Below are 27,123 nucleotides of genomic sequence, written 5' to 3'. Positions count from 1 at the left end.
AGCTGGAGATGAAGAAAAGTATGAGTGGAGGTAGATTGGAGTTGATTTTGAGATGTCTATTAGACATTCACGTAGAAATATTGAGGTTGTTGCTGGATATGCAAGGCTGAATAAGGAGAGAGATCTGAGCCGCAGATAAAGAACCATGCTACTCTTAAATTCAGAGATCAGGGAGAAAAGAAAGAACTGGGAACAAAAGCTGAGAAGGAGCAACCATCAAGGTAGGGGGGAAAGTCCAGAGTTTTGAAAGGGAAGAAAGTTTATCAAGAAGGAGTGACAGCCATGTCCAAGTTGAAGACTGAGGAGTTTCCATTGGATTTAGCAACCTGAAGGTTAATAATGACTATGACAAGAGGATTTTCAGTGAAGGGGTAGAGGAACACTTTCTAATGGAATGAGTTAAGAGAAAACAGTATGCTATATTTACAACCCAAATTAAAAAGCAGAATTGCCATTGGTGACATGATTTTCCAAGATGGTGAAAAATTTTTGATGAAGTTCCTTACATAAGAAAGTAGAATGTTCCCTCAATGCACACAGTAATTGCATTTCTGGAGATTTCAGTATATAACAAAATCCATGTTTCAATGTATAAAAATACCTTGTGTTTGTAGAACAAAGTTAGTTCTGACTCACATCATTGTAAATGGGTTTTTTCACACAATAAATGTCCAGTGGGGGCTTTTGAAAGTTGAATGGGATGAGATGATTCTTTGTTGTGTTGAACTGTCCCACATATGACAGAGTTTACAGCATACCTGCCTACCTACCCAGAAAATACCAGCCACACCCCCCAGTTATTGTGACACCCCAAAATTGTTCCACAGATTTCCAAAGTGCTCCCTAGGGAGGGAGTCCACCCCTGTAGAGTACCACTATTCTAGATCTAGAGAGTCACTATTATGGCTCTGGGGGGAAACACAGTCATTGAAGGGAGTTTAGTAAAAGGACTGTTTGAAGATAGGTAGGGTTCAGTGAAACCCAAAGGAATGGTGAAGTGTATTAAGGCTTGCAACCTGGAAGCTGTTACCATAACTAGGCCTGAAGGAGCAAGAGGACAGAAAAGATACCAGAGCACAGCAAGATCTAAGTCTATAGAAGACATGACCCCAAAAGAGGCGTGACCTTCGCTAGCGGAACGCAGCCTCTGCCAACCTGTGGCTCCGCAGGGAGGATGCTACGGTAGCAAAACACCCTGACTTCTCTCCTACTCTCTGTACTTCTGCTGGTGCCTCCACTGGCCCAGCTGAAGCCAGAGGGCAGTGGGAGCCCGGTGGATGCAGTCTGGAGATTCAGCGTCCTGGGCCCAGAGCAGTAAAGAGGGCGGAGAGTGGATCTAGAGAGGCAAATAGAGACCTACCACAGTTGCTTACCTTTGTTTTCTTAGGTATTCTAAGTAATTCTTATTTGGCCTTTTACTACAGGAATGCAATATTTCATTCATTCTACAGACATTTATTTCACAGCATACACTAATACTTTTTGTTGTTTAAAAGGCTCTGAAAATTTGAGCCTCTGGAAATTCATTCCTAGATGTCTTATCCAACATTGATATTTCATTGTATCATGATGTTTATCCAAAATTATTGTTTGTTACTCTGCTTAAAATAGATAAAGTCTTAATAAAGAATGACTGTTTTAATAAAGCACTTCAACATTTTCATTTCCCTGTAAAAGACATGTAAAAGAGTTACGAAACATTTGCTTCTGTCAATATCAACATGTCCAGATCATGGAAGAAAAGAAAACAGGAAAAATAAAGAATAAGAGAGCACAAGCCTAAACAGAGAGTAGTATTGAACTCACCACCAGGATAAACAGCTTTTGCAGAGCATGACATCTGATGCAGGCCAGCCAATCAACCAGGAAAGGAAAGATGATGTTAAGATTACTGGGAAAAATGATAAAAATATAAATAAAAATAAAAACCTTTGAGTCACAGGCACATAGGCATTTAAACTTACACAGTGACTTATCTGAGAATCCTGAAGGAATGTTCTATATAAACCCTGTCTCCAATAGATATATTAGATAGTTACACACACACACACACACATACACACAAACACACACGTACCCATTTTATAGTAAGAATGCAGTATGCTCTGACACCATGAGTCCTCTGGCAATATATTCAAGCAGTACTTTCATTTATGCTGAACATTTTTTAAAAAGGTGGAAGTTGTAGGTATGATTATTTAGTTAGTGCAAGCAGAGAAATAAGCATGATTTTGCTTAAATTGTTAAAATAATACCAAAATATCAATAATTGGGACCTGATTACTCTAATTAGATATACACACGACTTCATTTCACTCGATATTTGCCAGCTTTCTCCTTTGAGTTAGAGGTCTTGCCATTTGTCAGTGTCCGTGCATCCCCAAAATATAAAGTGTAACATATATTCTGAACTATCATTTTAAAAAATGAACTATTGAATGATACATGCTCTGTTGAATTCTGTCTCTTAAAATGTCTATTATCTTTAGAGTTAATCTCAAAAGACAGACGTTTAAAAATAATAATTAAGGTATATGTGCTACTCACATGCTTGGAGATGATTTTATATCATTAAACTTCTGCATAAATATGCTTCAATAAGCAATTAAACCGAAGACTCTGGTTTGCATTTTAATCCTCCTTTTTCTCTGTGAAGTCATCACAATCATGCACCTTTGATCTTGCAGTCATTTCTGGTACCAGAGTCAGACATCACAAATGAACAATTATTACTTAATAGAATGGAATTCAAAGACAATGGAGTCTAATGAAATGGGGCTTTGTTTTAAACAAAAGTGAAACGTTTTCTAATAGTTGCAAAGAGTTCTAAGCACATTAAAGAAATCAATTTATGATCTGAACATCTTGAGAGCTCTTCTTAATGGTCTTCTAGACACCAAGCGGCTTGGAATTTGAAACTTTTCTTGGAAAAGTAAAGTCTTATCTGTACTTGAGGACTTCTGTTTCTCTTCTTTCCTTTTACCCATATTTTTTTTTTCTGCTCCTACAGGCTGTTCCCCCTCCCAACTTTGAGATGCCAGTCTCCATCCCGGTGTCCAGCCACAACAGTTTGGTATACAGCAACCCCGTCAGCTCACTGGGAAACCCCAACCTTTTGCCGCTGGCCCACCCTTCTCTGCAGAGAAACAGTATGTCTCCTGGTGTGACACATCGACCTCCAAGTGCAGGTAACACAGGTATGTCCTCATAGAGATGCAGTGTTAGAAATCATTGGAAGGAGCCACTGTTGGCCAAAAGGGTATTTTATCATCAAGCTGTAGACTTTTCCAGTTTTCCATTTGTTATGTTCCCTCATTGCTTAATATCCACCCCCTTTTAGGTCTTCAACCTTGTCAGCCTGTCTTTTGAAATCTTTCATAATCTGCTATTTATCTATTCAGACTATCACCAATCTCTCATGTGGCTATATTTTAACCACATACTTTCTCAAACAGAAAGTCAAACATCCTGTCTCCATTCTTTTGCTTCTGCTCTCCTCCCGCCTAAAATGCCATTTTCCTTCTTCCTCTTAGCCAAACATCACCTCTTCCGTGAAATCTTTCCCTGTATCCTCTGATAGCATTTGTGCCATCTAGCTATTTATTATTCTGGGCGTTTTTTATTTGTTTATACAGAAACTTATACCACAAAGGACTTAAAGCAGAAAAGAAATATGATAAAATAGTGTAACTTAAGAAGTGTGAAATAAAAACAAAACTTAGTCAGAAATGAAATTAAGACTACATCATAAGAACATATATACCTGCCACAAACTTGTCTCAACATTTCTAAGAAATCCCTATTGTTGTGCAATTCACGGTGTCCCAGAGAAAAGAAATTATTGCTCAGGAAAAGTTCAACCATTCTTCATACTCAGATCAAGCAAAATACAATATGATGTGCTTTATTGAATATGTGTCTATTTCCCCACTGGATTTAAAGAATCTTGAAGGGAAGAAATTCCTCCTGGTTTGCCAGCTTCCCAGTTGGAACTAAGTAAATGTATACTGAATATAACCAAACAATTCCTTTATATCTCCAAAAGAAGCACCAAAAATAATTGTATTTCTAAATTGCATATAGCAAACCATTATATATATATTTTTTTTTAGCAAACCATTATATATTACATTTTATTTTTTTTTATTTTTTTAAAGATTTTATTTATTTATTTGACACAGAGAGAGAGACAGGGAGAGAGGGAACACAAGCAGGGGGAGTGGGAGAGGGCGAAGCAGGCTTCCCGCTGAGCGGAGAGCCCGATGCGGGGCTCGATCCCAGGACCCTGGGATCATGATCTGAGCTGAAGGCAGACGCTTAACCGACTGAGCCACCCAGGTGCCCCTATTACATTTTATTTTTTAAAAAAGCGCTCCATAGGAAATTTTTAATATGTCTTAAGCACACATAACTGTGTTAAAAGCAGTTTATTCATGGAAGAATTTTTCCTTGAGAATACTTCAATATCTGCCTTATAATTTAAACATGTATTACTATTTAGTACAGAAACTTTATATAGAAAATATAATCAAAATCAACCAAATAATAAATCTTGAGTCTGAGAGATGTGTATAAAGGACTTCATTATGCCATTCTCTCTACTTTTGAATATGATTGAAATTTTTCATAAGAATTTTCAATAACCATATGTTATTCTTTTCAGATCATACTCAAACGCAGTTGAATTCCCTGTTTGATAAATTCATGCTTGCTTATTTTTTTTAATTTCATACTTTATTTCCAAAATATTATTTGATTGGAAATAACAAACATTTCTTAAAATATAATGAATATTTTCTTCAAATTCCAAAACCAGAACAAACTAATAATTATAGACTGTCACTTAGGATCAGTTAGAAAATAATCCAGCTGAGGAGCGCCTGGGTGGCTCAGTTAGTTAAGCACCTGACTCTTGATTTCAGCTCAGGTCACAATCTCAGGGTTATGAGATAGAGTGCCACGTCAGGCCCCATGCTGAGTGTGGAGCCTGCTTGAGACTGTCTCTCTCCTTCTCCCTCTGCCCCCCCACCTTCCTCTCCAAAACAAAGAAAGAAAGAAAAGAATCCAGCTAATATTCTGTTCTTTTGGCTAAATCTTACTCCTTAAAAGCTAACAGTAATTAATATACTCAGTATCTTATTGAAACATCCCAGCTGTCATATTTTAACATTGCCAAATTTAAGTCAGCAGTGAATAAGCATACCTTTCTAAATTTGTAGCCAATGAAACCTACTTTATTGTGTCAGTAAGAAAAATTCAGGTAGTAAATGAGGTCATTCACTGTGGGTAGATTCATGAAATGACCAAAGTTCTGGACAATTAGCATTTTACAAAATTAATTATATAAAATATATTTACAAAGAATTAAACATCAAATGTATGGTTATTTGAACATACAGCAAACCTTAGTCCTTTTTTTTCACTTTCTGTAAAACATCCAAAAATGAAAATTCAGAGACCATTTAAACACTGGATTTTTTAAATGTAACCTTTCTTAGAAAGAAAGATTCTGCAAAATGTCAGTGATTGAATGTAGGTATAAAGTTTGAGCTCAGCATGTCATAATAAAACAAATGTCAGTCTTCCAACTTAGGTAATATTTTATAAATTTAGGACCTTGGGAGAGCCAAAATACTGTGGCTGCTAAAGGTAAAGTGTGTTGTTCTGTGGACCTGTAGCCTTTCCTCCATCTTATCTTTCTCTTTAATCCACAGGTGGTCTGATGGGTGGAGACCTCACATCCGGTGCAGGCACCAGTGCAGGTGAGTGGAGACTTCTGGGCCACAACGTGTATCATTGTTCAGGGTTCCTTTACTGGGCGATGTGCCGGGAGTAAGTCCTTTGAACAGTGTAGGGAGATCTGTGACATGCATGGGAAAATGGCCCCCAGAACTTCTCAAGCATTTTTATGAAGCAGAAGTGGATGGATGGTAACTTAGAAGACTGTTAACTAGAACTTTTCTTAATCAAACTTCAGCTAGTCCACGTAATCAGAAGTGAGGGCTCTGATCAAACGAATTTAATCCTAGATACCATCTCTGGACACAAAAGTATCTTTGGCAAGACTTGCCAATTGAATTCTCTGGTAATCATTTCACATTAAATGGAACTCTCTCTCCACCCAAAGAAGTACCAAAGTCCTGTACGTTTCTAAAGGAAAATACATTTTTAAAAGGAGGGGAGCATACCTCTGAAACGAATAATACATTATGTGTTAATTAATTGAATTTAAATTAAAAACAAATAAATAAATAGGAAAATAATAAATAAATAAGTAAAAAGAAGGCATGGAGGGGCGCCTGGGTGGCTCAGTCGGTTAAGCGTCTGCCTTCAGCACAGGTCATGATTCTCGGATTCTGGGATCGAGCCCCGCATTGAACCCCGCACTGGGGGCCTTGCTCAGCGGGGAGTCTGCTTCTCCCTCTCCCGCTGACCCTCCCCCTGTTCTTGCTCTCACTTGCTCTTGTTCACTTGCTCTCTCTCTCTCAAATGAATAAATTCTAAAAAAATCTTCAAAAAAATTTTTTTAATTAAAAAATAAATAAATAAAAAGGAGGGAGCAAGATTATAACCATTCAACAATATTGTTAATAAAATAAAGCCAATTTTGGCATTAAAACGAGCTCTTAGAGAATATGAACATAGTGTACCCCCAAAAAGCCATTTAAATATATTTTAGCTCTTAAGAACTTCTTCCACTATGTCCAATCATCTTATAGTCACACTTCTCCAGGGTTCCATATTAATTCATATTATTGTGATTATTGAGATATTGATGTCATTTTCAGTGCAGAGGTAAGACAGCACAGTAGTTTTTAATGCAAACCACACTTCACTATTGGCATAACAAGTAACCATGGTAATTCCTGCAGCTGGAACATGATATACATTTAAAATAGTAGCAGACAGGCATGAATGATACAAGGTTATGTTTGAAATGTCAAAAAAAAATTCAAGCTTATTGAAATATCCATGGACAACCTAATTAAGATATTTTGCCAAGGTCAAATATAATAGCCTGCTAATTATAAGAAAGAAGATAAAGAAAATCAGCATACAAAAACATTTTTATAAATATATCCATTTGGGGTAATGTTTCTCCTTCTGATACTGGCTCTTCACTAATTCAGTGAGTAATGAAGAAAAAGTATTAGGACTACACAGTGAATTAAACAGAATCAATGGTACTAGCTTCCTATTTTATCTGCCTTTTAAAAATTAGGTAGAGTCAAATTAATGACTAAACTCAATATACTATTTTTCTGGGCATTGAAACGAAGTGCTCATTTTTTTCCCTCAAAACATACTTTGAGGCTTGCAGCCTCAAAATTACAAAACCAGATCAAAGCCAGACCAGTGTTGCTTGGATTCAAGTCTTGGTTAGAGAGAATGGTAGGGACTAAGAACTGGGTTGTCACAAAGACCCAGGAAAAGATAACTTTAAAAAATGGTTTAGATGTTATGATATTTTATCCAGTATCTCAGTGCTTTTATAGGAACAGCCAACAGTGGTGGGAAAAAGTTATTAGATGTAGTAAAAAACATATGGGGGGAGATGAGTTACTCAGTCCTAATGGAAATAGACTCTTGGTTCTGCTTAATAGCTAGAATGTTTTGGGATTCTCTCTTGAAAATAAGAAGTGTTTGGTTGTTCAGTTATGCTGTCATTGTCAATTCTCTGACAGCCTGCTAGGTTTAATGGCCCTCCAGGGACAGAGAAGACACTCAGTCTTGTAAGTGTAAAAGCCACATAGCATCATGGAGCTAAAAAAAAATCTTATGGGCATAGCAAATTTATCTTCCTACATCAAGACCTCTACCACAGATGTGAGAATCTTCTACTTCAAAAATAGAAGGAAACAAAAAGAAAGACACTCAGTTGTTCCACCCTGATGATGATAAACATTCTATCCGGATGAATGTATCTCGTAGTCATGAGCGTATAACTCTCCCGTTTTCTATATATTTGTGAGTTACCTCCCCGCTTTTTAAAAAGAGAGGAAGAAGCCCTTCCTGACTCGGGCTCCACAGAACACCTGTTGCAGATGCCATTTAGTAGAGTCCAGCTTTTCTGTCATGTCCTGCTACAGGCTCAGCCGTCTTGCCCTTCTATCTCAAACCCGCTGGTATCATGTGTCAAAGCGAAATATATCTATGCTGATGTCAGAGAGTCACATAACACCAGGGGAAACAAGGCCAGCCAGAATGTCTCTGCATTTTCAGAAAAGAAGACTAAGGCAAAATGGCCAAAAGATATCTTCCAAATTTTGAATATTGTCATTGAAATTCAAGGTCTCTGATAAAGCTAGAAACTCTGAGGCCAAGTGCACATACTTAAATACTTTTCAGTCTTTGTATTTTTTTCAAAATCAGATCCTCTCAACTTGTAAAAAAGGCGGGGGGAGGGGATAGCACCATGCAGAAAGGAAGTAAATTTAACAATTAGCGTGTGCTTATAAATACCAAGTGACCAAAGAGATAAGCATTCTCTTGTTCAGCTCAGCTCGATGATAAAATATAACAACTTACCCATCCAGCCCCTGAACTATACCTCTCCTTCATCCCATCATCCAGTGAATCATTAAGTCTTACCAGTTCTGCCTCCAAGGTATTTCCTAAATCTACTTCTTTCTCCATTCCTGTCCCAGTGCCCTGGTTCAGGCTCCTAGCAACACTCCAGGACTATTTCCAGAGCCCTCAAATTTGTCTCCCTGCTTCACATTGCATACCCCCTCCACTTTCCCCATGACTAATTAGCCTTTCCTTAAACTAATTGTAGGTCATCCTTCATATGCCCAAAATCCAGACATGGCTTCGCATCTCTTTTAGAATTAACCAGGAGCCTCTAATCTTTAGCCCAGCCCCCCTCTGCAGTCTTAAACCTTCCTTTCTGACACTGCCAGCAAGAACCCTGCACTCGAATAATAGCAAACATTTAAGTTGCCCTTACTATGTGCTTTACCAAAAGTAACTCATTTATTCTCATGATGGTTCTTTAAAGTAGATATGCCTACTCTGCCCTTTTTATAGATGGGGAGACTGGGACAGAGAGAGGTTAAATAAATGCCCAAGGTGGAACCCAGGCAGTCTGTCTCCAGAACCCATGCTCTTAACCACTTCCTTGTGATGCTGCTTTACAAACTGTTGAGACCGCTTGCCTTTATGTGTGCATTCCTAGTTCCTTTCCCTCAGCTTCTTCTTGCTCCTGAGCACTCTTGTCATTCCTCAGAATTCAGTACAGCCATTCAGGAAATCCTTTCTTCCGGAAGGAATTATGCATCTCTTCTTTTTCCTCGCATGGAAGCCTGCGCCCACATCACTTACCTCATTGCATTGTAATTGTAATGTCTGGGCACACATCTTTCCCCTGGGCACTCAGCCTTTCAGGGGCAAACTGTGTCTTTCTTACTCAGGTTGTATTCCCAGCTCAAGACATAAAAGATAGTACATGGCAGATACTCAGCTAATGTTTGTTAGCTGAATAAAGGAAAAATTAATCTGCTAGTCATAAATTTTTAATAATGTTGATATGAAAAAAGAAAGAATACTTCAAAGAAATAATGTAATTTTTAGTATGAAAAAATAAACCCTCGATCTGTAATTCACAAAAATAATACATTCTTCTGATACTTATACAAAGAATAGTGAATTATGGGCGCCTGGGTGGCTCAGTTGTTTAAGCGACTGCCTTCGGCTCAGGTCATGATCCTGGAGTCCCTGGATCGAGTCCCGCATCGGGCTCCCTGCTCGGCCAGGAGTCTGCTTCTCCCTCTGACCCTCCCCCCTCTCATGTGCTCTCTCTCATTCTCTCTCTCTCAAATAAATAAATAAATAAAATCTTTAAAAAAAAAAGAATAGTGAATTATTTGATTAAATGACTGAACACCATTGGCCAATAAAGTTTTACTAACTTTTCTAACATACTTAATAGAAATCCTGAAGAACTGATACACAGCAGTAAATGAAATGTGGGTTGATACCTCAGACCATCACAAATCACCTCTTAAAATAATAAACCTCTTATCACTTAAATTGAAGCAATTTCAAAGATGAAGGCAAATGGTAATAAAGAAGTAACAGGATGGGGTTGTACTCTTGGTATAAGGGAAGTATACAGCAAATCATTATAATACATTAGTAGTGGTGACATTTCTAGGTTTCAGTTCACAGTTATTCATCCAGTGCTTAGTCCTTTCCTCTCAACAGCCAAAATCAAAAGTCCCTGCTTTTAAATTACATTTTGTCATAGCTGTGTAATTAAAGCTTTTAACGTGCTAATCTTCGTGGTTATTGTTGATTGAAGATTAAGTTCAGGTGAATTTTTGTAATCATTAGATTTAATAGAAATAAAAGGTAAACATTCTCTTTTTCAGCTCAACTTGATAATGAAATACAGCATCTTTCCCATCCAGTCTCTGAGCTATGCCTTGTGTTGGCTCCTTCTCAGGGCCTCTTGTGCATGTACCAGTCGATGTGGTACATGCATAGCAATGCCTTGTGTTGGATTTTTCACTATCCTATTAGTACCCTTTGTTTTCACTTTGATAACATAGTTGCTTTTTATTGAGTACGAAGTACCAGTATGCTCAAGAATTCATGATTGAGACAAAAGAGAGAGAGAGAGAGAGAAAGGAAAACCCTTCAGGAATCGCTTTGAAAATTTAAGAGAATTTTACAGTCTACGTAGCTATTTGACAATAAGGGAAAGGAGATTTATGTATATTGGCTAATAATTTTAATTGGCATTTATTGTAAATTAGATATAATTTTATAAAAAAGAAACTAACAGCTGTTTCCTTATTTTGATTGTTAATTGTTTACTATTTTATGCGTTTGGTTGTCAAGCATTGTCACTTCTGGAATGCTTAATTTATATCAGCTAAATACATGGAGACTTGATGGTGGCAGAGTATTGCTGTGGATAAATCACTGAGGGGTGAGTAAGGAAGGAGCCCTAGCTTCCAGGCTCTGAAAGGACTCCATCTAGCACGACCTGAGGCTGTGACTTTGAACCTTTGAACTCAGTACTCAACGTTGGGGATAACACACAGATATCTTTACATGAAACATTTTATGATTTTATAATCATAGAACTTCACTTACATGACTTTTTTATAACTCATTTAGTACTGAAAAAAAAATTAGCATATTATAAAATAGAACTGAGAAGAGGAAAAGGTCATACAGTGTTTAATTATTCTGTATCAGTACCATTGTTTTGCAAGTATTTGTTATTGAGGATACTTATCAAAAGTTTCTTGGCTGACTTTCTTATCAGCCAAAAAGACTTCTCTGCAGTTCTTACTCACTGACTTGAAGTATCAGGAAAGTAGTTAAAAATTCAGTCTAAAAGGATTGGCTTTAACAAGTTTACATTTTTGTTACCGAACAATATACAGATTCAGACAATGTTAACATTCGAGAAAGAGAGATGGATACGATTTAGTTGCTCTCAGACAAGAAAACTATTTTTATTAGTATAAAATACAACTTTATATTGCTTTTTTAAATACTCTTAAGCAGCATGTGAAAAAAAAATCTAAATTAATAGTCAGATTCTTGTTTTGAAAGTATTATTCTGTTAGTTTGAATTATTCTAAATAAAAATTCTGAATTCATTTGCAGTTTTACCTTGGGAGTTCACCCAAAACATGAATAGAGATCCATCAGCATTGCTTTATTATTATCTATGAAATTAAGTAACAGTGATATTTTGAACCCAAACCAAGGTTATTATCTAGATTTATTAAAGGAAAAAAAAATACTTAGTCCTCTTAATTGAATGATCTACAACATATGATACTTAGCAGTTGCAAAAAAAAAAAAAAAATCAGTGTCCACTTCCCATACACAAGACCTGGAAAATTGTAAATACCTTGATGCCATTTCCTGGGGCCAATGTTTTAACTGTGGGAGAGGCAGGTCAAAGAGAGGATAAATGAAGAATATTACAGGCTAGGTCAGGATATCGTAAAATCTGCTTTTGACCCCTTTAGTTTAATTTAATTCTTTTTTTTTATTAACATATAATGTATTATTTGTTTCAGGGGTATAGGTCTGTGATTCATCTTACACAATTCACAGTGCTCACCATAGCACATACGCTCCCCAATGTCCACCACCCAGCCACCCCATCCCTCCCACCCCCCTCCACTCCAGCAACCCTCAGTTTGTTTCCTGAGATTAAGAGTCTCTTATGGTTTGTCTCCCTCTCTGGTTTGGTCTTGTTTCATTTTTCCCTCCCTTCCCCTATGATCCTCTGTCTTATTTCTTTAAATTAACAGCCTCCTCAAGAATGTTCTAGCAGATTTTAGAGCCCTTTGTATATTTCTGACCTCACAATTTGTATCTTTTTTATCCCCATCTTCCTATTATATTCAGTAAAACAATGTGAAAATTTGTCTCTTTGCTCATATCCCATTGACTTGAGAGTGTGACTGATAAAACATTGGTCGTTTTTAATATTAATACAAGCGGTTTAATATTTCCTCCTAAAATATTTTTACTCAGCGTTTTTTTTTTTTTTTTTCTCTTAGCAGTTCTTTTTCCTCATACACAATTTGTTTCTCTTCTCCTTGTTTTTGGCATCACCATAAGATTTTATTTGGGGATAATACAGAAATAAAAGGTCTTTTCAAAATCATTACTGATAGGAAATTGTGCATCAATAGACAGTAGATGCTGAAGAAGGGATGTGGTCAAAAAAGCCCCTCTTTTGGAAATCAACTTTTTACCTATCAGGGACTTTTTGGGGCTTCAAGGCTGTTGGCCAAGAGTATAATTTGCTGTTTTTAGACAAAGTTTTGCCAATCACTTAAATTTTACAGTTGGACTTACACGGTGTGTTCACTCAAATTTCAATTCAAAGAGTACTATAGTCATGATAAAGTCTCGTATTTAAAAGAGTAAATCAAATATATTCCTTTAGCTTATCTTAAACTAAAGGAAGCTATATTGTACCAAAACCTGGATAAACAATTTCAATTTATAATCTGTGGATGTGTCCACAGGATGCTTTAGTATTCACTGGGTTTACTTATTATTGTTCTATTTTAATCACTTTAACTGAATTTAATATTTACTTGTTAACTGTTTTACCAAACACTGTGCCCCCCCTTTCACAATTTCTTGACCTTACCCTCCATCTACAACCTCCAGTTATGGTAAAGAACTGATTATGCTCTATTTGTAGTGTGTGGGGGGGAGAACAGCCTGCTATATTAATATAGGTTGTTATTAATGTAGTAATAATAGCAAATCTAAATCTGTGGTCAATTTACATAAACATGATACATTAATTTACATGACAATCATGAAAAATGAACCTTTAGTTTAATACTAAGCAACTCAGAGATATCTAGAAAATCACGGCGCAAAATTTTTGCACAAGCAGTAATTTGGGGAAATACTCCGGAGGCAGATATTCAGGAAAAACAAATAAATAACCAGTGAAAATACATGACATATAAGTTATTTTAGGGATGACATTATTGCCCTTGGAAAGTCTTTGAATTCCCATTTTATAGGATTGTTGTGAAAATTAAATGAGGTAATGGTACAAGGCAGCACGTTGCACAGTTTCTTCACCAGAGTAAGTGCTTGTTAATAAATGTCAGCATTGCCAGTATTACAATTATCTATATTCTTGATTTCCTAAGCAAAAAATGAAGCTTAATTTAATGCACTCCTAGTAATATTTATTAAATGTGTAGTAAGCGAGTAGAGCGCCTCTGTGAAGTAGGCTTCACAGAGATGTGTGCTGCATCCCCTACCCTCAAGGCTGGGGATTAATAGGATCTATTAATAAACCCGAGGCAGAACAGGAATGCAATGCAGCGCAGTGCAACACATTTCACTTTGAACATTACCATCTTCTGATGTGTTTGCAGCAGTTGTGTAAATGTTAAAACCACAAGTAATTATTCTTTCTCTTCCATCACGTTCTCTCTAATTTGTACTGTCTCAATATTTTTGTTTATAAAAATGACTGAAAGAATGAGCGATTGTGTCAATAATGAAGACACCCCCTCATTTTTAGCAAAGAGACAGCCCCAAAATCTCAAGAAGTGAACAATTAAGTGAGTCATAAATCTATCATTCATTGTTAAGTGGAATTTTTTTTTAAGATAGCAAGGTTCAGTATCATTTTTATGGTGCAATTAAAAACTATCCCTTCGGTAAATCAGTACTCCAAGTAGAATGATATTTTGAGTGCCTTTGTGCATTGAAAACATCAGGTTGTCAAATTCTTCCTTATTTGTAAATGGAGCTTTTATTCAGAGAAGTACAAGGATGCATTCTAAATTTGAAACATCTGGCTTTTGTAATAAAGTAATAGAAGCAGCTTGTGTTTTGGATCCAAATCAAAACTGCCCCACTTACTGACAAGTCACAGAAGCTCCCTGAACCTCAGTTTCCTTATCTGTCAAAAATTGGGATGATAATGCCTGACCCACATGACTGTTGGGACAAATGAGAGACTGGTTTGCCAAAACAAACCTGTTTTGTGACATGGACTCTCAATCTTTGGAAAAACAACTCAGTAATAAGTAAAATTTCTTTACTTCTGCCTCACAATCCAGAGCCTATTGTGTGCGCTGAATGTTCAATGTTCAGTATCATCTAGTTGGCAGATAGACTGTTAATTTCACAAAAGATACTAAACAAAACAGGTCCAAGAAATATCAAGGACAAGTGGGGTAGATATGAAGTACATGAAGGTCTGATTCAGCATCAGGGTGACATGGTCAAGCAGAAGAGGCAAGCTCTTTTTAGAATGTCTACTGCCCTCTAACTGGTACAGCCAAGAATAGTCTTGGCTTTTGTGTATTCTTGGGGTATTTTTCTAAGAATACACCACAAAAGACACTGAGGTTTCACAGGAGTTTCTTCATAGTCTAACATTATACATTATTATATTATTTCCCTAAGAAACCCTCAGATAGAGTGGAGACTTGATTTTATGTTTAAGAATCTATAATCAGGAGTCTTTACCAGGTTAAGAATCAGAAAATCTGCTTTGCCTCTAGTCCACAGTAGGCATATTAAAATTTTCATCATTCCCAGATTTCTGACCTCCGCATGTTTTGTGGTTGCCTTTTGCCTTAGAGCCATCCCATGAAAAAGATCTCCTTTTCCCTCCAAAAAAAAAAAAAAAAAAAGTGTGATTCACAATAGCTAAATAACAGTTTCTAGCACTTTTAACAAGGTTTCAGGCATTCCGGGCACAGTGAATATAAGACTAAATTCTAGAAGTTCATAATATTTTTCTACTGAAAACTATTTTAAGTTAACTATTTTCTACTAAAAACTATTTTACTCTACTACTTCCAGTAGAGTAGTGGGTTGTATGAGCAAGTTTACTGTATACAGTTTTAAAGTAATTTCAAATGACTGTGAAAAGAATTATGTTTGAGATACAAAACCATGTCCTGATACTGGAAACTAACTTAACTAACTCAGATATAAAATTAATGGTAGTGGGCATTATTATGTATGTGACATCTCTAGTTTAACAAGACGGTATGCTATAAATGTTTTCAAATTGTTCTAATGAAAGAAAAAAAAACCTAGGTTGGTAAAGCCTTTTGCTGAAGTAAAAGCAGAAAATGAATATATCAGAGGTTCAACTGAATGCTTTCCTGTGGCAGTTTGCCCCAAATTCCAAAAAATAAGATACCATTAACAAATTACGAAACAAAGTCATTTTTATACACCTACGTATTAGAAATTATTTTCCAGGTAACAACTAATAGCAGATACTATAAAATACTGAGCATTTCACTGTCGTGTTAAGTGGTTCTGATGGAAGCTGGTCTCTTAAATTGACAATAGGTAGGTAAACATCTTTACCCTCCATTACAGGGGAGATTATTGACTAAGATATTACAAAAGCTACCTTTAAGAGCATATTTAATCATCCACTTGAAATAGCACACTGAAAGTTAAACAGTTGCTCTGGCATTTAGTGTTGCTAAACCCAATATTTCCTATTTATAAATATTTATCTATCCAGGAGACCAGAAATACAGTTTAGAACATCACCATTCTGTGCCTCTTTGTATAAGTTCAGCATTTTCTCAACCAGAAAAGCCATTTACGACGGCCAGGCTGACTGTGTTCCTGAAGCTCCCGCATCACCTCTGGCTCAGGAAAGCCCTTTGGGTCTCACGTCCTTTGGTCTCACACTTCACTCGCTTCCTCTCTTCCTTCACATTCTTGTAATTTTAGAATGAGATTTGACACAGAACTGTTTTCAAAATCCCCAGAGTGTGAAGGATTCGCAGGGAGCAGGGCACTGCTATCCTTCAGAGCATAGACTCTGGACACACTACTGGGTTCATATCATGGCTCCACCAGTTGAGAGCTGTTTGACATTGGGCAAGATGCTGGACCTCTCTGTTGTTAAGCTTTCTTATTATGTAACACAGGGATCCTATTAGTACCTGACAAGGATGTCATTGCAAGGATTCAAGGTGTTTTATATCCACATATAATAGCAAACAGTTATATAGCGGCTACTAAGTGCCTGGTACTGTTCGAGGTCCTCAATGTGTATGCTAGATGTTGTTGATACTTTTGATAAATAGTACTCTATAAAGTGTTTGATATTGTTAATATGATTGCGTGGTCATGTTGGGGATGGCTGTCTCAAACAAGTATGTGAGAGTCTCTGATTCAGATTACTTTTATGCTTCTCTCAAACTAATGAAATCATGGCTTAGGGCTAAGAAAACTAAGGCTCAGTATGGTTGGAGGAACTCTAATGGAGACCTCAAGACCAGAACCTGGATTTATCTATTTTATCCTCCTTTGTCCTTGACTCCCTTCTGCCTTGTAGATCTTCCTGTCTCAGCTGCCTCCTTTCTCAGGTGTTCTATGGCAGATGCGTCCTAACAAGCTTCTCTATGGCAGTCTAACCTCTAATCTACCCCTTCCACTGACACTCTTTTCCTAAAGCAGAGTTAAGGATGTCACTTACCACTCACAAACTATAACTTTGCTTATTTTCTCTAGTATGAAGTTGACTAAAAGTTCAGGGTATAAAGTTAACATGATCTGAGAGTTTTGTGTTAGTCCAACTTAATTTTCCAGCTTCTGAAAACTGCATACTCTAAAACCACTGGTGTTCCATTCTCATGGGAATGCTCATCCTTCTCCAGTACAGTCGTGACTCTGAGATCTTTCATGCATTCCCTGTCTCCGGGAAGTCTCTCTCTGGACCACTTAGTAAAATCCTGTTCATTCTTACTTATCACCCTTCCACCGTTCTTTTTCCTGGGATATCATGCAGCCCATCTTTTGGTGGAAAGTTCTGTAAGAGTAAATTATTGTTGAGATTTATAGAGACAACCTGTGGCAGTAAGTGTAAGCGCTCATCAGTATAGAAGAAAAGATCCAGTACCTCAGAGTTTTCTTTTTCATCAGGGAAAATTTCTACTTTATTTGATTCTACCACTTGCAGTTAGCTAAGGTAATGTGCTGTGAAATGATTAACAGGTGCAACAAGTGAAAAAGAAGCTTCAATTAACTCTCTATAAACAAATTTAGTAGTTGGGCAGTTGCGTGATTTCCTGACTTTAGTATTATATGGTTGATGAGCAGTTTGTCTCAATGGTGTACTTGGTCATCAGTGTGTAATCATTATCTAAAATAAGAAATGTTCTCAAGTAGCACATAGAGGAGAGACCCTCGATATTTGAAATTAGCAAGTTACATATTACATTTTCAGTTCTCATCTCACATTCCCTCGGTAACTTAACTTTTAGTGCCATTCCTGAATAATTCCTAATTTTTCCAGCATAGTCTGTATATCGGTTTTGCAGGCATCTGAAACACTTAAAGAGCTAATCCTCTGTGTGTATCACTGACTTAATTGCAGCAGGATAGAAGGGAATGTGTTCAAGGTGGGCTGTTGTCTGAAAGGTTGTCTGAACTCTCATGAAAGAGTTGGGGTGTTAGCTGATTCTTAAAAATGAATTTGAATTAAACAAGAGAGCAGGGCACCTGGGTGGCTCAGTCGGTTAAGCGTCTGCCTTCGGCTCAGGTCATGATCCCAGAGTCCTGGGATCGAGTCCCATATCAGGCTCCCTGCTCAGCAGGGAGTCTGCTTCTCCCTCTCCCTCTGCCCCTTTCCCCCTGCCTCCGCTCATGCTCTCTCTCTCTCTCTCTCAAATGAATAAGTAAAATCTTTAAAAAAAAGAAGAGAGCAAACTCTGCTAGAGCAAAGACTCAGGCATATCCAAAGGACTGTGAGCTTGGCTGTGGACATTGGGAATTAGGTGAAATAGAGGAGGCCAGACTATGCGCAGTTCTGAGAGCCAACCAGGGCACTGACCCCAAGTGTTAAGTATGGTCTGAAAAAGTAACATAACAGAAGTAGCACTTGAGAAAGATTTTTAGAGAAAATCTTGAGACTGTACATTAGATTTATTATCACACATGTGCACAAAAATTTGCATACAGCTTTAAGGAGCTCACAACCTTTGTGAAGCCTGTCTTAAGGTCTGGTCTGGTGAAGAACCCTTCAGCTGGAGACCAGGGACCCTGATAAAAGACCTAGTCAAATGGCGATGAAAGCCTTACCTAGGATAGTGGCAGTGTGGATGGAGAGAGGTATTTCTGAAGAAAACAAGATTTGGTATGTGATTGTGGATAGGGAGCTGGAAGAGGAAGCTGAACAGTCAAAGATGACAAATTCGGGAGACTAAAGAAAAAAATTTGCCAGTGAAAAAATTAGTCTTGGTTCATAAAGCCTAGTATCTGTTTTGTGCATATTAGTTTTGTATGCTTGTATTTATAATTGAAAGTCCTGAGGGGAAAAATGAAGAGATTCACATCTAAACATCCAAGTAAGAGAAAGTTTTAGAACTTTGGGCTCAAAGAGATCTACATGCTCAGTTGAGCTCTGTGAAACAAGGCGAAATGTCCTCACAACATCTTAAGCCAGGAATATGTTCTTTGAATTTACAACTTCTTAAAATAGGAGTCAATAAAAAAAAAAAAAAAAAGCAGCAAGTGTTTTCAAGTTAACTGGAGAGAAAAAAATTTTTTTCTCCTAACACCACATTTCAAGTTTTGTATATTTACACTAGTTTTAATATGAATGTTTAGAAACCCGTAACCAGTCGAGGCCGATTCTGTTATCCTTCATACAAATTATACTGTGAATGCTTAAATTGTTTTATTTTATGTGAAACAATATTTTTAATCAAATCAAACTATAAAACGAACTGACTCTGAAGTCAGTCTGTTCTTCATTTTCTTATAATCTATAATCAGGAAATCCATTCACTCATGCTTTCTAATTTTTGTGCTTTTAAGTGGTCAGAGGATTGTGACATCTGCATAAAGTCACATCTGAATTGATCATTGTCCAGGCGGAGGGTAACTTCAAAACACAGCATGAAGAAGGAAGGTTGAATATGTATATTAGAAGGTTATTGAGAGGTAGCGTTTCCCACTTCCCTGACCCCTGACTTTGAATGAGACCATTCTCTTTGGTGAATTTATCTTAAGGTAGGACAACAGCCTCGCGCAGGCCACAGCGTTCGGAGTGAGGAGGAGGCCCGTGGTTTCCAAGCCAGTTTAAATGCAGGCTCTTCTTAGCAGTAAACCACACGCATGTATTCATCATTGATTTTCAAATGATAGGTTTCTATATCGCTGGTTTAGGATCCACAGTCTTGCATTCCTGAATCTATATTATGCCAAAAGAATAACAACTTGGTGGCTGGAAACAGAAATGGTTATTATACAGCTCCAAAATGCTAGCTGGCACAATATGCTAAAAACAGCAGAAATTCACCGGTAAAAGGCAGAATTTATTTGTTCTTAAAAATAACCTTATGCTCTAAAAATATGAATTTAAGAAGTGTCATCGTGGTTCAAAATATTTTATATTCAGTATGTAAACACCTTAAAATATGTGACTAATCTTCTAAAATGGCATAATTTCCAAATAACAGGAAATATTCCAAGAGAAAAATAGAATGCTTTTCAAATCCATTTTTTTTTTTAGTTTTGAGGCATTTATTGGATGAAAAACTATAATGTATGTTTACTGGTTTTTTTTTTTTTTCCTGCTGCCCTAAATCATAAAATGTGGGCAGAAAGATGTAGGCTTTTGTTGGAATTTCTGAGTTTACTGTAGAAAAAATTTTTTTTAATTTTCAAAAAAACACTTTTCTCCGAGCATCCGTGAAGCATTTCCATTTTCACACACTGGCCCAGTGCTTGTCATATCACAGGACAACACATTTTACAAAGCGGTTTTACTTCCTTTTAGCAAAAAACTCCTCCATGCAAACCAGTATTGGCATCTACCAAGCCAGGGTTTTAGTTTCTTCTGATCTATTCAAGCTTCATTGCACTGCTTAACTGACTTTTTCCCCCCTTCTTTGGAAATTACCCACCTAATTTTCCATTTAATTGTTTATTTAAACCAGATCTCACGCAGGCTTAAGAGATAAGTGACATGTATTGAGTATATCAGACTGAACTTCAGCTGACAGAAAAGTATAGGGCAAATTTTGTCTTGGTTTTCTCAGTCTCTTTTTATCCAGGAGAATCTATTAATTAAAACTAGAGCCTTTAACATATTCACAAGAATGATTCAGTTAAGACACATTAAATATAAACTCTATTTTATCAAGCATTTTTGTAAGTAAACATATTCTTTGTATATCTCCTAATGATACTAGGTAAATGTATTTGTTTCATATAATAACTTTTGCCACCAAAAACTGTCCAAATTAACTGGAAAAGAAAATTTTGGCTTTTGACATATTTAGCCAGCTGTAGAGAATTTAGCTACTTTCAATGAAGTTTTATTATAGAAGAGTAATTTATATTCAAATTCAACCAACATTTCCTAAGAAACTACTGTGTCCTTGACACATGTTTTGGTCGGGGGTGGGGGTGGTGATTCGTTTATTTTTATTTTTCCCCCAGTAACTTGGAGAATTTTACGGATGACCCAATTGACAGATTTAATCTTGTAGTTATTTGTTATATATTCAGCCTGTTTATTCATGCAGAAAATGAGACAGGTAAATGAATGGGATATGAAGAACAAATGTGCTCCACACAGTTTGCCTCAAATGTATTTTAATTCAAAAGATGTTTCCATAAATATTTCCTGAAATATACCTGTGCTCGGCCTTCCCACTCCCTCCTTGTCTCTAACTCAGGCCATCATCATAGTTTCCAGACTGCTTCATCCTCCCAGACCTTCCAAATTAGAGGATATCCCAATGCCAGGATATCTCTCTGTCCACTTAGAGGCCTGTGTTCTGCCTCTGCTCTGTGATCCTCATGGATCTGCATTTCCACCATTTAAATTCAAGATGTGTCAGCCTGGAAGTCAAGATTTCCATGTCCTTCCGAGGTCTTCGACACTCCTTTCTTTTCATGAGTTCCCTTCTAGCCAGTTTGCTCACAGTGTCCCTGACCGTGCTCTCTCAATTCCTATCTCAGCCCTTTCCCCGAGGCCAGTCACAAGCCCAGCGTTTCTTACTATCTCTTCTCTTTTTTCAAGGCCCACATCAATTCCTGCCTCTTACATGAATCTTAATTGGATAATCTCTTCCCTCCTAGGAACTCAATAACAATCTGGGTGGCATCTCTCTGTGGGCACCTCTCCCTAGGCTGCCTTGTCCCGGTTTGGACATTTCACACATGTGCGTATCGGATTACCACAAAGGAATTGCAGGGCCTTTGAGGACTGGGGCCACATCCTTGCCTCCCCACAGGGTAGCACACAGTATCATTCATCCTAGGGTAATAGACACTTGTGTTTTAGGATAATGATAATGATGACCGACCGTAACAGTGAGGTTTGACTGTCTCCTTTAGAGAGCTTCAGAAAACAACTGTCTAGTTTTCCAGCAAGGATTGTCAAATTGGGTAGTGGGTCTCTATTCCTCTCCAATGAGAGGCAGTGGAAAAAGCCAGCAGGTGACGTTCTGCCTCAGCTAAGGTTGCATCAACTCCCTCCGTAGCTCTTCCTGTCATGGAGCAGTGTATTTTGAATTATGAGAAATGGCATCCTTCAGATATCAGGTTCTGTAAGTAGGGGGTTGAACATCAGATATCCACGGAAACCCTTTCAGTGTCCACATTAGATGACTATTCTTGTGCCTTGGTGAATCAGTATGTCCGTGGAGGCATCATGCCTTCAGTTCAGCTCCTAAGAACGAGTCCTGCTTTCTGAAATTCTGTGTGAGCAGGAGAGCAAGGCTTCAGGGTCATACACGGAACTTGGGAGGAGGGCAAACCAGACATAAGAAAACCATACGGAGAAATCACTCCAAGGAAAGGGGAACTCAACAGCAAACTGTGCAAGAGGATACTCCTCCTGCATGTCCTAGAAATTATAGTCTTACTGGTATGCCCTTTCTTCACTTGAGGACACACAGACACACAAAAGAAAACCCAAACCAGTGAACTGAAAGAGTGAGTCATGCCAGCCAGACCTCTGCCAAGCTAGTCAATTAAAGTACAGGACCGATTCTGTGCCTTTCTTAGACCCTGAACAACGGTCTTTCTTCCTGAATTTTTTTCATAGAAAAAAAGTGTATGTTGACTTCTGAGCAAGGTGGTATATATTAGCTCTTCTCATTAAAACATTTTTCGTCTTCCTTCAGAGACTATTTAAAAACTTACCGACCGGGTTACTCTTCACATGGAGGCTGTTAGTCATCCTACAGACTTTGTTGTATGTCTTACCCAGTTAAGCTTTTATTTTTAATCTCTTATAGTGTATTCTCTAGAAACATACTTGAGTCTAGATTTATTCCTGAATGCTTTCATTGTTTTGTGTTAACAGGGAACGGATATGGCAATCCCCGAAACTCACCAGGTCTGCTGGTCTCACCTGGTAACTTGAACAAGAATATGCAAGCAAAATCTCCTCCCCCCATGAATTTAGGGATGAATAACCGTAAACCAGATCTCCGAGTTCTTATTCCACCAGGCAGCAAGAATACGATGCCATCAGTGGTAATGTGAAACTACATTTTAAATAAATGTTGATAATGTTTTGTATATGTTTTGCTGTTTTTGTATCTTTCTAACATTTTGAATTACTTAGGTGCTCCCAGAAAATTAACTTATCAATGCTATTGCTGGAGCCCCATTTGTATTTAGCCATTATTTCTGGTAACTGGTTCACATTTCCCTTTTCCATGTAAAACAAACAAACAAACAAAAAAAAACCCAACAACATCCAGTAAACTCCCCTATAAAACTGGTGTTCTGGGGCAAAAAAAGCATTTCCTTTTTTTAAAGTCTCCAATTTATAATTAGAAAAAAATCATTACTTATTACTCTGCTTATGGTACATACAGTTTGACCAATGGTAGAATCAAACTCACAGAATAGGGAATTTCTTAACAGATTTTTATAATATTGAACTACTATGTCCTCAAGGTGCTGACAACGAAAAATCTTTTCCATGATTTCTAAATGAACGTTCTCCTGTTAATTGACCACTCTTTTCTTAGGTGTACTGCAATGATTAATATATCGCATGCCTGTGCATTGCCTCAATTCATCTTTCCATATATGTGCTTCATGCAAATAACTACCTCTCAAAAGCAAATTGTTTTAAAATCCTAGGCATTCTGAGAACAAAGGTTATATTTTACACCAAAAAAAAAAAAAGTTGGCACTGTAAGAAAAAATAAATAATTAATTAAGAAGTATAAATAATATCCCTGGACTCTATCATTTTTCTTTCTCCTGGGTCTGCAGGCTAAGATGAAGATAATAACTATGGGACCAAATTCAACAACAAAGAGACTTACATCAATGTTCTCCAAATTAGCTTTGCTTAAGAGCGAGAACATTTAAAACCAAGATTCAGTAGACAAATTTAGATCATTCTGCAAACACATTTCTTTTTTTTCTTTCTGTGCTCTGTGGCAAGCTTCAGGGTAAAACAGTCCTGCAAGCTGATTAGTTTATTATGGCACAGTACAGATTAATTTTGAATATCAACCAAAAAAAAAAATCACATAATATGCAACGTTCCCTTCAGAAAAGACTGGGTCTAATAAATAAAACCTCCCACAGGGCCATAGCCAAGTGGTGTGGGCCATGCATGGCAGGCTGTCTCTATCAGCAGATTTATTCCAAGTTCCTTAAAACTGATGCTCTCCCAGGGATCCTCTGAGTGGTTGTAGAGCCTCTCACCAGCAGCCAGGTGCAGCGCTCCCCCTCCTCCAGCAAGTGGGGTTTCAAAGTACAATCTTTTTTTTTTTTTTTTCCAAAAACATGGTGCTGAAATAATGAAGGTTGAGACACTGACCTGTGCAGAAAACTGGATAGATTGTCTGGAGACAAACAGCTCATTAAGGGAAACAAAGAATGTCTTTGTAAGGAGTTATCTGTAGAGTCTGGGTTTTAAAATTGTTTAAACTGTTGTGTCTATCAGAAGATGCTTTGCCTTTTGTTGAAAAGATTTTGCCCAATTATAAATATTTACAGACACTAATTAATAAAACTCCTTCCCCATGCTCTCAGTCTGAGGATGTCGACCTGCTTTTGGTAAGTAGTAAGAGTACTTCCTTAAATGGCACATGCAAGGAGAAACCCAAGGTGACTTTTAGGTGGAGTGGCTCTAAGAAAATGGGAGGATTTCAGAAGTTACCATAGTGTGTCCAAATGAATCATATTTAAATGCCATTAATTTCAAGTATCACACATAGGTGAAAAGAATGTCAGGTTATTTATTTTTCTGTCTCAGCCTTTGTAAAGTGAAGACCATGTTTTCAATTTATTTTAGGACTTAATTTATAGTAAAATTCTAACAAAAATAATTTCCTTAGTTATTTAAACCACTAAGATACTTATTTTTCTAAGAATTAAAAGTCTCATGATCTTTATGTGAATCTTTAATCTTCTTGCTGTAAGGAGTTAAATATACATGTTAGCTGCTTTGCCATCTAGTTCTGAGGGAAGTTTAGAAGAATCTGAAAAAAGTGGTCAGAGCACCACCTGCTGGTCAGAGTATAGCATGAAATTCTGCCCATCTGCTCTGCTGTATATAGAACTGAGCATAAAAACCACCATGGTTGATTTTAATTTTTTTTTAATTTGCATTTGAATAAAAACTGAAACAATGGAGTACAGTATACATATTTCATCAGTTTTCAACATAGTCTGTTTTTACCCATAATAAAGCTTATGGTACTTGTTACTAGTTCAGTTGCCTAGGAGATACTGATGTAATGGGTTACTATGGCAACAACTGGTCTCTTGAAGGATTGTAAATGATAGGGTTGGCAGAGTTCATAGAGACACATGTTAAATGATTAATTTCATGAGATTTGTACCAAGTTATTTCTTTATATGCAAAACTAATACTGAAATCTAATATTTTTAACTTTAAAATTTTTTTTCAATAATGTCTCTTTATTTACTTTAAAAGAATCAAAGGATAAATAACTCCCAGTCTGCTCAGTCATTGGCTACCCCAGTGGTTTCCGTAGCAACTCCTACTTTACCAGGACAGGGGATGGGAGGATATCCATCAGCCATTTCAACAACATATGGTACCGGTGAGTAGCTTTGCCATGTTCAAATAGTACATTAAATACTTTTTATTAAAAAGCAAGATAAAAAAAGGTATTACATTTTAGTCTATTAGGAAACTTCCTTTAATACCTGTGGTGTCCAGAGACTATACCGTTACCTATGTGTTACTAAGACAAAGTGAATATCCATATTTTTCTTTCATAAGTGACTGAAAGTTTTATTAACCCAACCTGAATTCAGTATAAAAGGCCAATTTCAAGGAAAAGGAGCCATTATTCCTTTGATGTAATAGAAAGCTCACTTTCTCAGGATTGTTTAAAAAACATTTCTAGATCATCAAATACGTATACACTGTAATGCCAGACTGTAGTTCTAATAAACTAAAATTGCAAGCTGTACTACTTCAAAGCTTTCATGGAATACTTATTTTTTGGCATAGGATACATCTCTTTTAAATTAAAATTGCTCCTGATGCTTTATCTCCTTCTCCCCCCAGAATAAGAGAATTTATAATAATCATTAAGTGATACTAACAGAATATTTTTAAATTGGAAATGTGTATTTACCATTCGATAATTTTCAAATTAAGTGTTTTCCCTTATTGTTTTATTTATTGATCTAGAGTACTCTCTGAGTAGTGCAGACCTGTCATCTCTGTCTGGGTTTAACACCGCCAGCGCTCTTCATCTTGGGTCAGTAACTGGCTGGCAACAGCAACACCTACATAACATGCCGCCATCGGCCCTCAGTCAGCTGGGGTAAGCAATATTATTTCTTTTATAAAACACTTTGAGAATGCATTTTTGGATGACAAAAAGAGTCTCTAAATACTGTGCTCTAGTGTCCCATTAAAGGATGTAAAATTCTACTTTATCAGAATGTGAAAGTAATTATTCAGATCAGTATCTTTTCAAGTCGGTTAAATATTACTTTCCTTATTTTTTGAGAGGAGGGGAGCTCTGTGATAATGAGATAAATTATTTCCCTATTGTTTTAGGCTATATTGGTTCCCACTTCGATCAATGAAAAACTTTCATTTAGTTAACTTTTCACGTGGGACATAAGAAGACACTTACAAGTTCTTTAAATTTTGAGATATTTGTGAATCCTTATCATTCAGCTTACACCATATAATTCATGGTAACCTTAACCTAGTACTTACAGGATCTCCTATTCTATTGATTTCATATATTTATAATGTACTCATCATATGGTTATATATTTATAGATATTGTACAAATATAAATATATGTGTATATGTACATACACTAATTACCTAAATTTGGGTATAAAAATAATTTCTGTTGTTTTCTGAAATCAGAATGTGTATTTCTGCCCCCTTGTGGCAATTTTGAGAAATGTCTTTATCATAGAAATGACTCCTGTCATTTATCTATGGAAATGTTCAAACCTTTAAAAAGCCCTGAATTCATAATTCACACTACTTGTAAAACAGATAGTTTTTTTTAAGCTTAAAACGTGAATCAAAGATCTGACTTTAGGTTTAACTAATAACTCCATAACTGCAATTAATCTTCAGAAGAAAATACTAGGAAGTTATAAAATATTGAAAGATAAGAGTTT

General features: G+C 36.8%; 1 protein-coding gene across 22 annotated transcripts in view; it reads left to right on the top strand.

The window, feature by feature from the left end:
• MEF2C (myocyte enhancer factor 2C) overlaps positions 1-27,123 on the top strand; it is a 172,686-nt gene that overhangs the window by 136,268 nt on the left and 9,295 nt on the right. For all 22 annotated transcript variants that reach the window (XM_035014816.1, XM_035014833.1, XM_035014839.1 and 19 more), the window contains 5 exons: positions 3,011-3,197; positions 5,715-5,762; positions 22,829-23,001; positions 25,433-25,562; positions 26,162-26,297. In XM_035014816.1, coding sequence (XP_034870707.1) covers positions 3,011-3,197; positions 5,715-5,762; positions 22,829-23,001; positions 25,433-25,562; positions 26,162-26,297 — 674 coding nt within the window. The remainder of the gene's footprint in view (positions 1-3,010; positions 3,198-5,714; positions 5,763-22,828; positions 23,002-25,432; positions 25,563-26,161; positions 26,298-27,123) is intronic.

Source organism: Mirounga leonina, unplaced genomic scaffold (assembly GCF_011800145.1).
Source record: "Mirounga leonina isolate KUSES-001 unplaced genomic scaffold, KU_Mleo_1.0 Mir_168, whole genome shotgun sequence".
NCBI lineage: Eukaryota > Metazoa > Chordata > Mammalia > Carnivora > Phocidae > Mirounga > Mirounga leonina.
The sequence above is the reverse complement of the archived record's forward strand: the minus strand, read 5'-3'. Positions and strand labels throughout refer to the sequence as shown.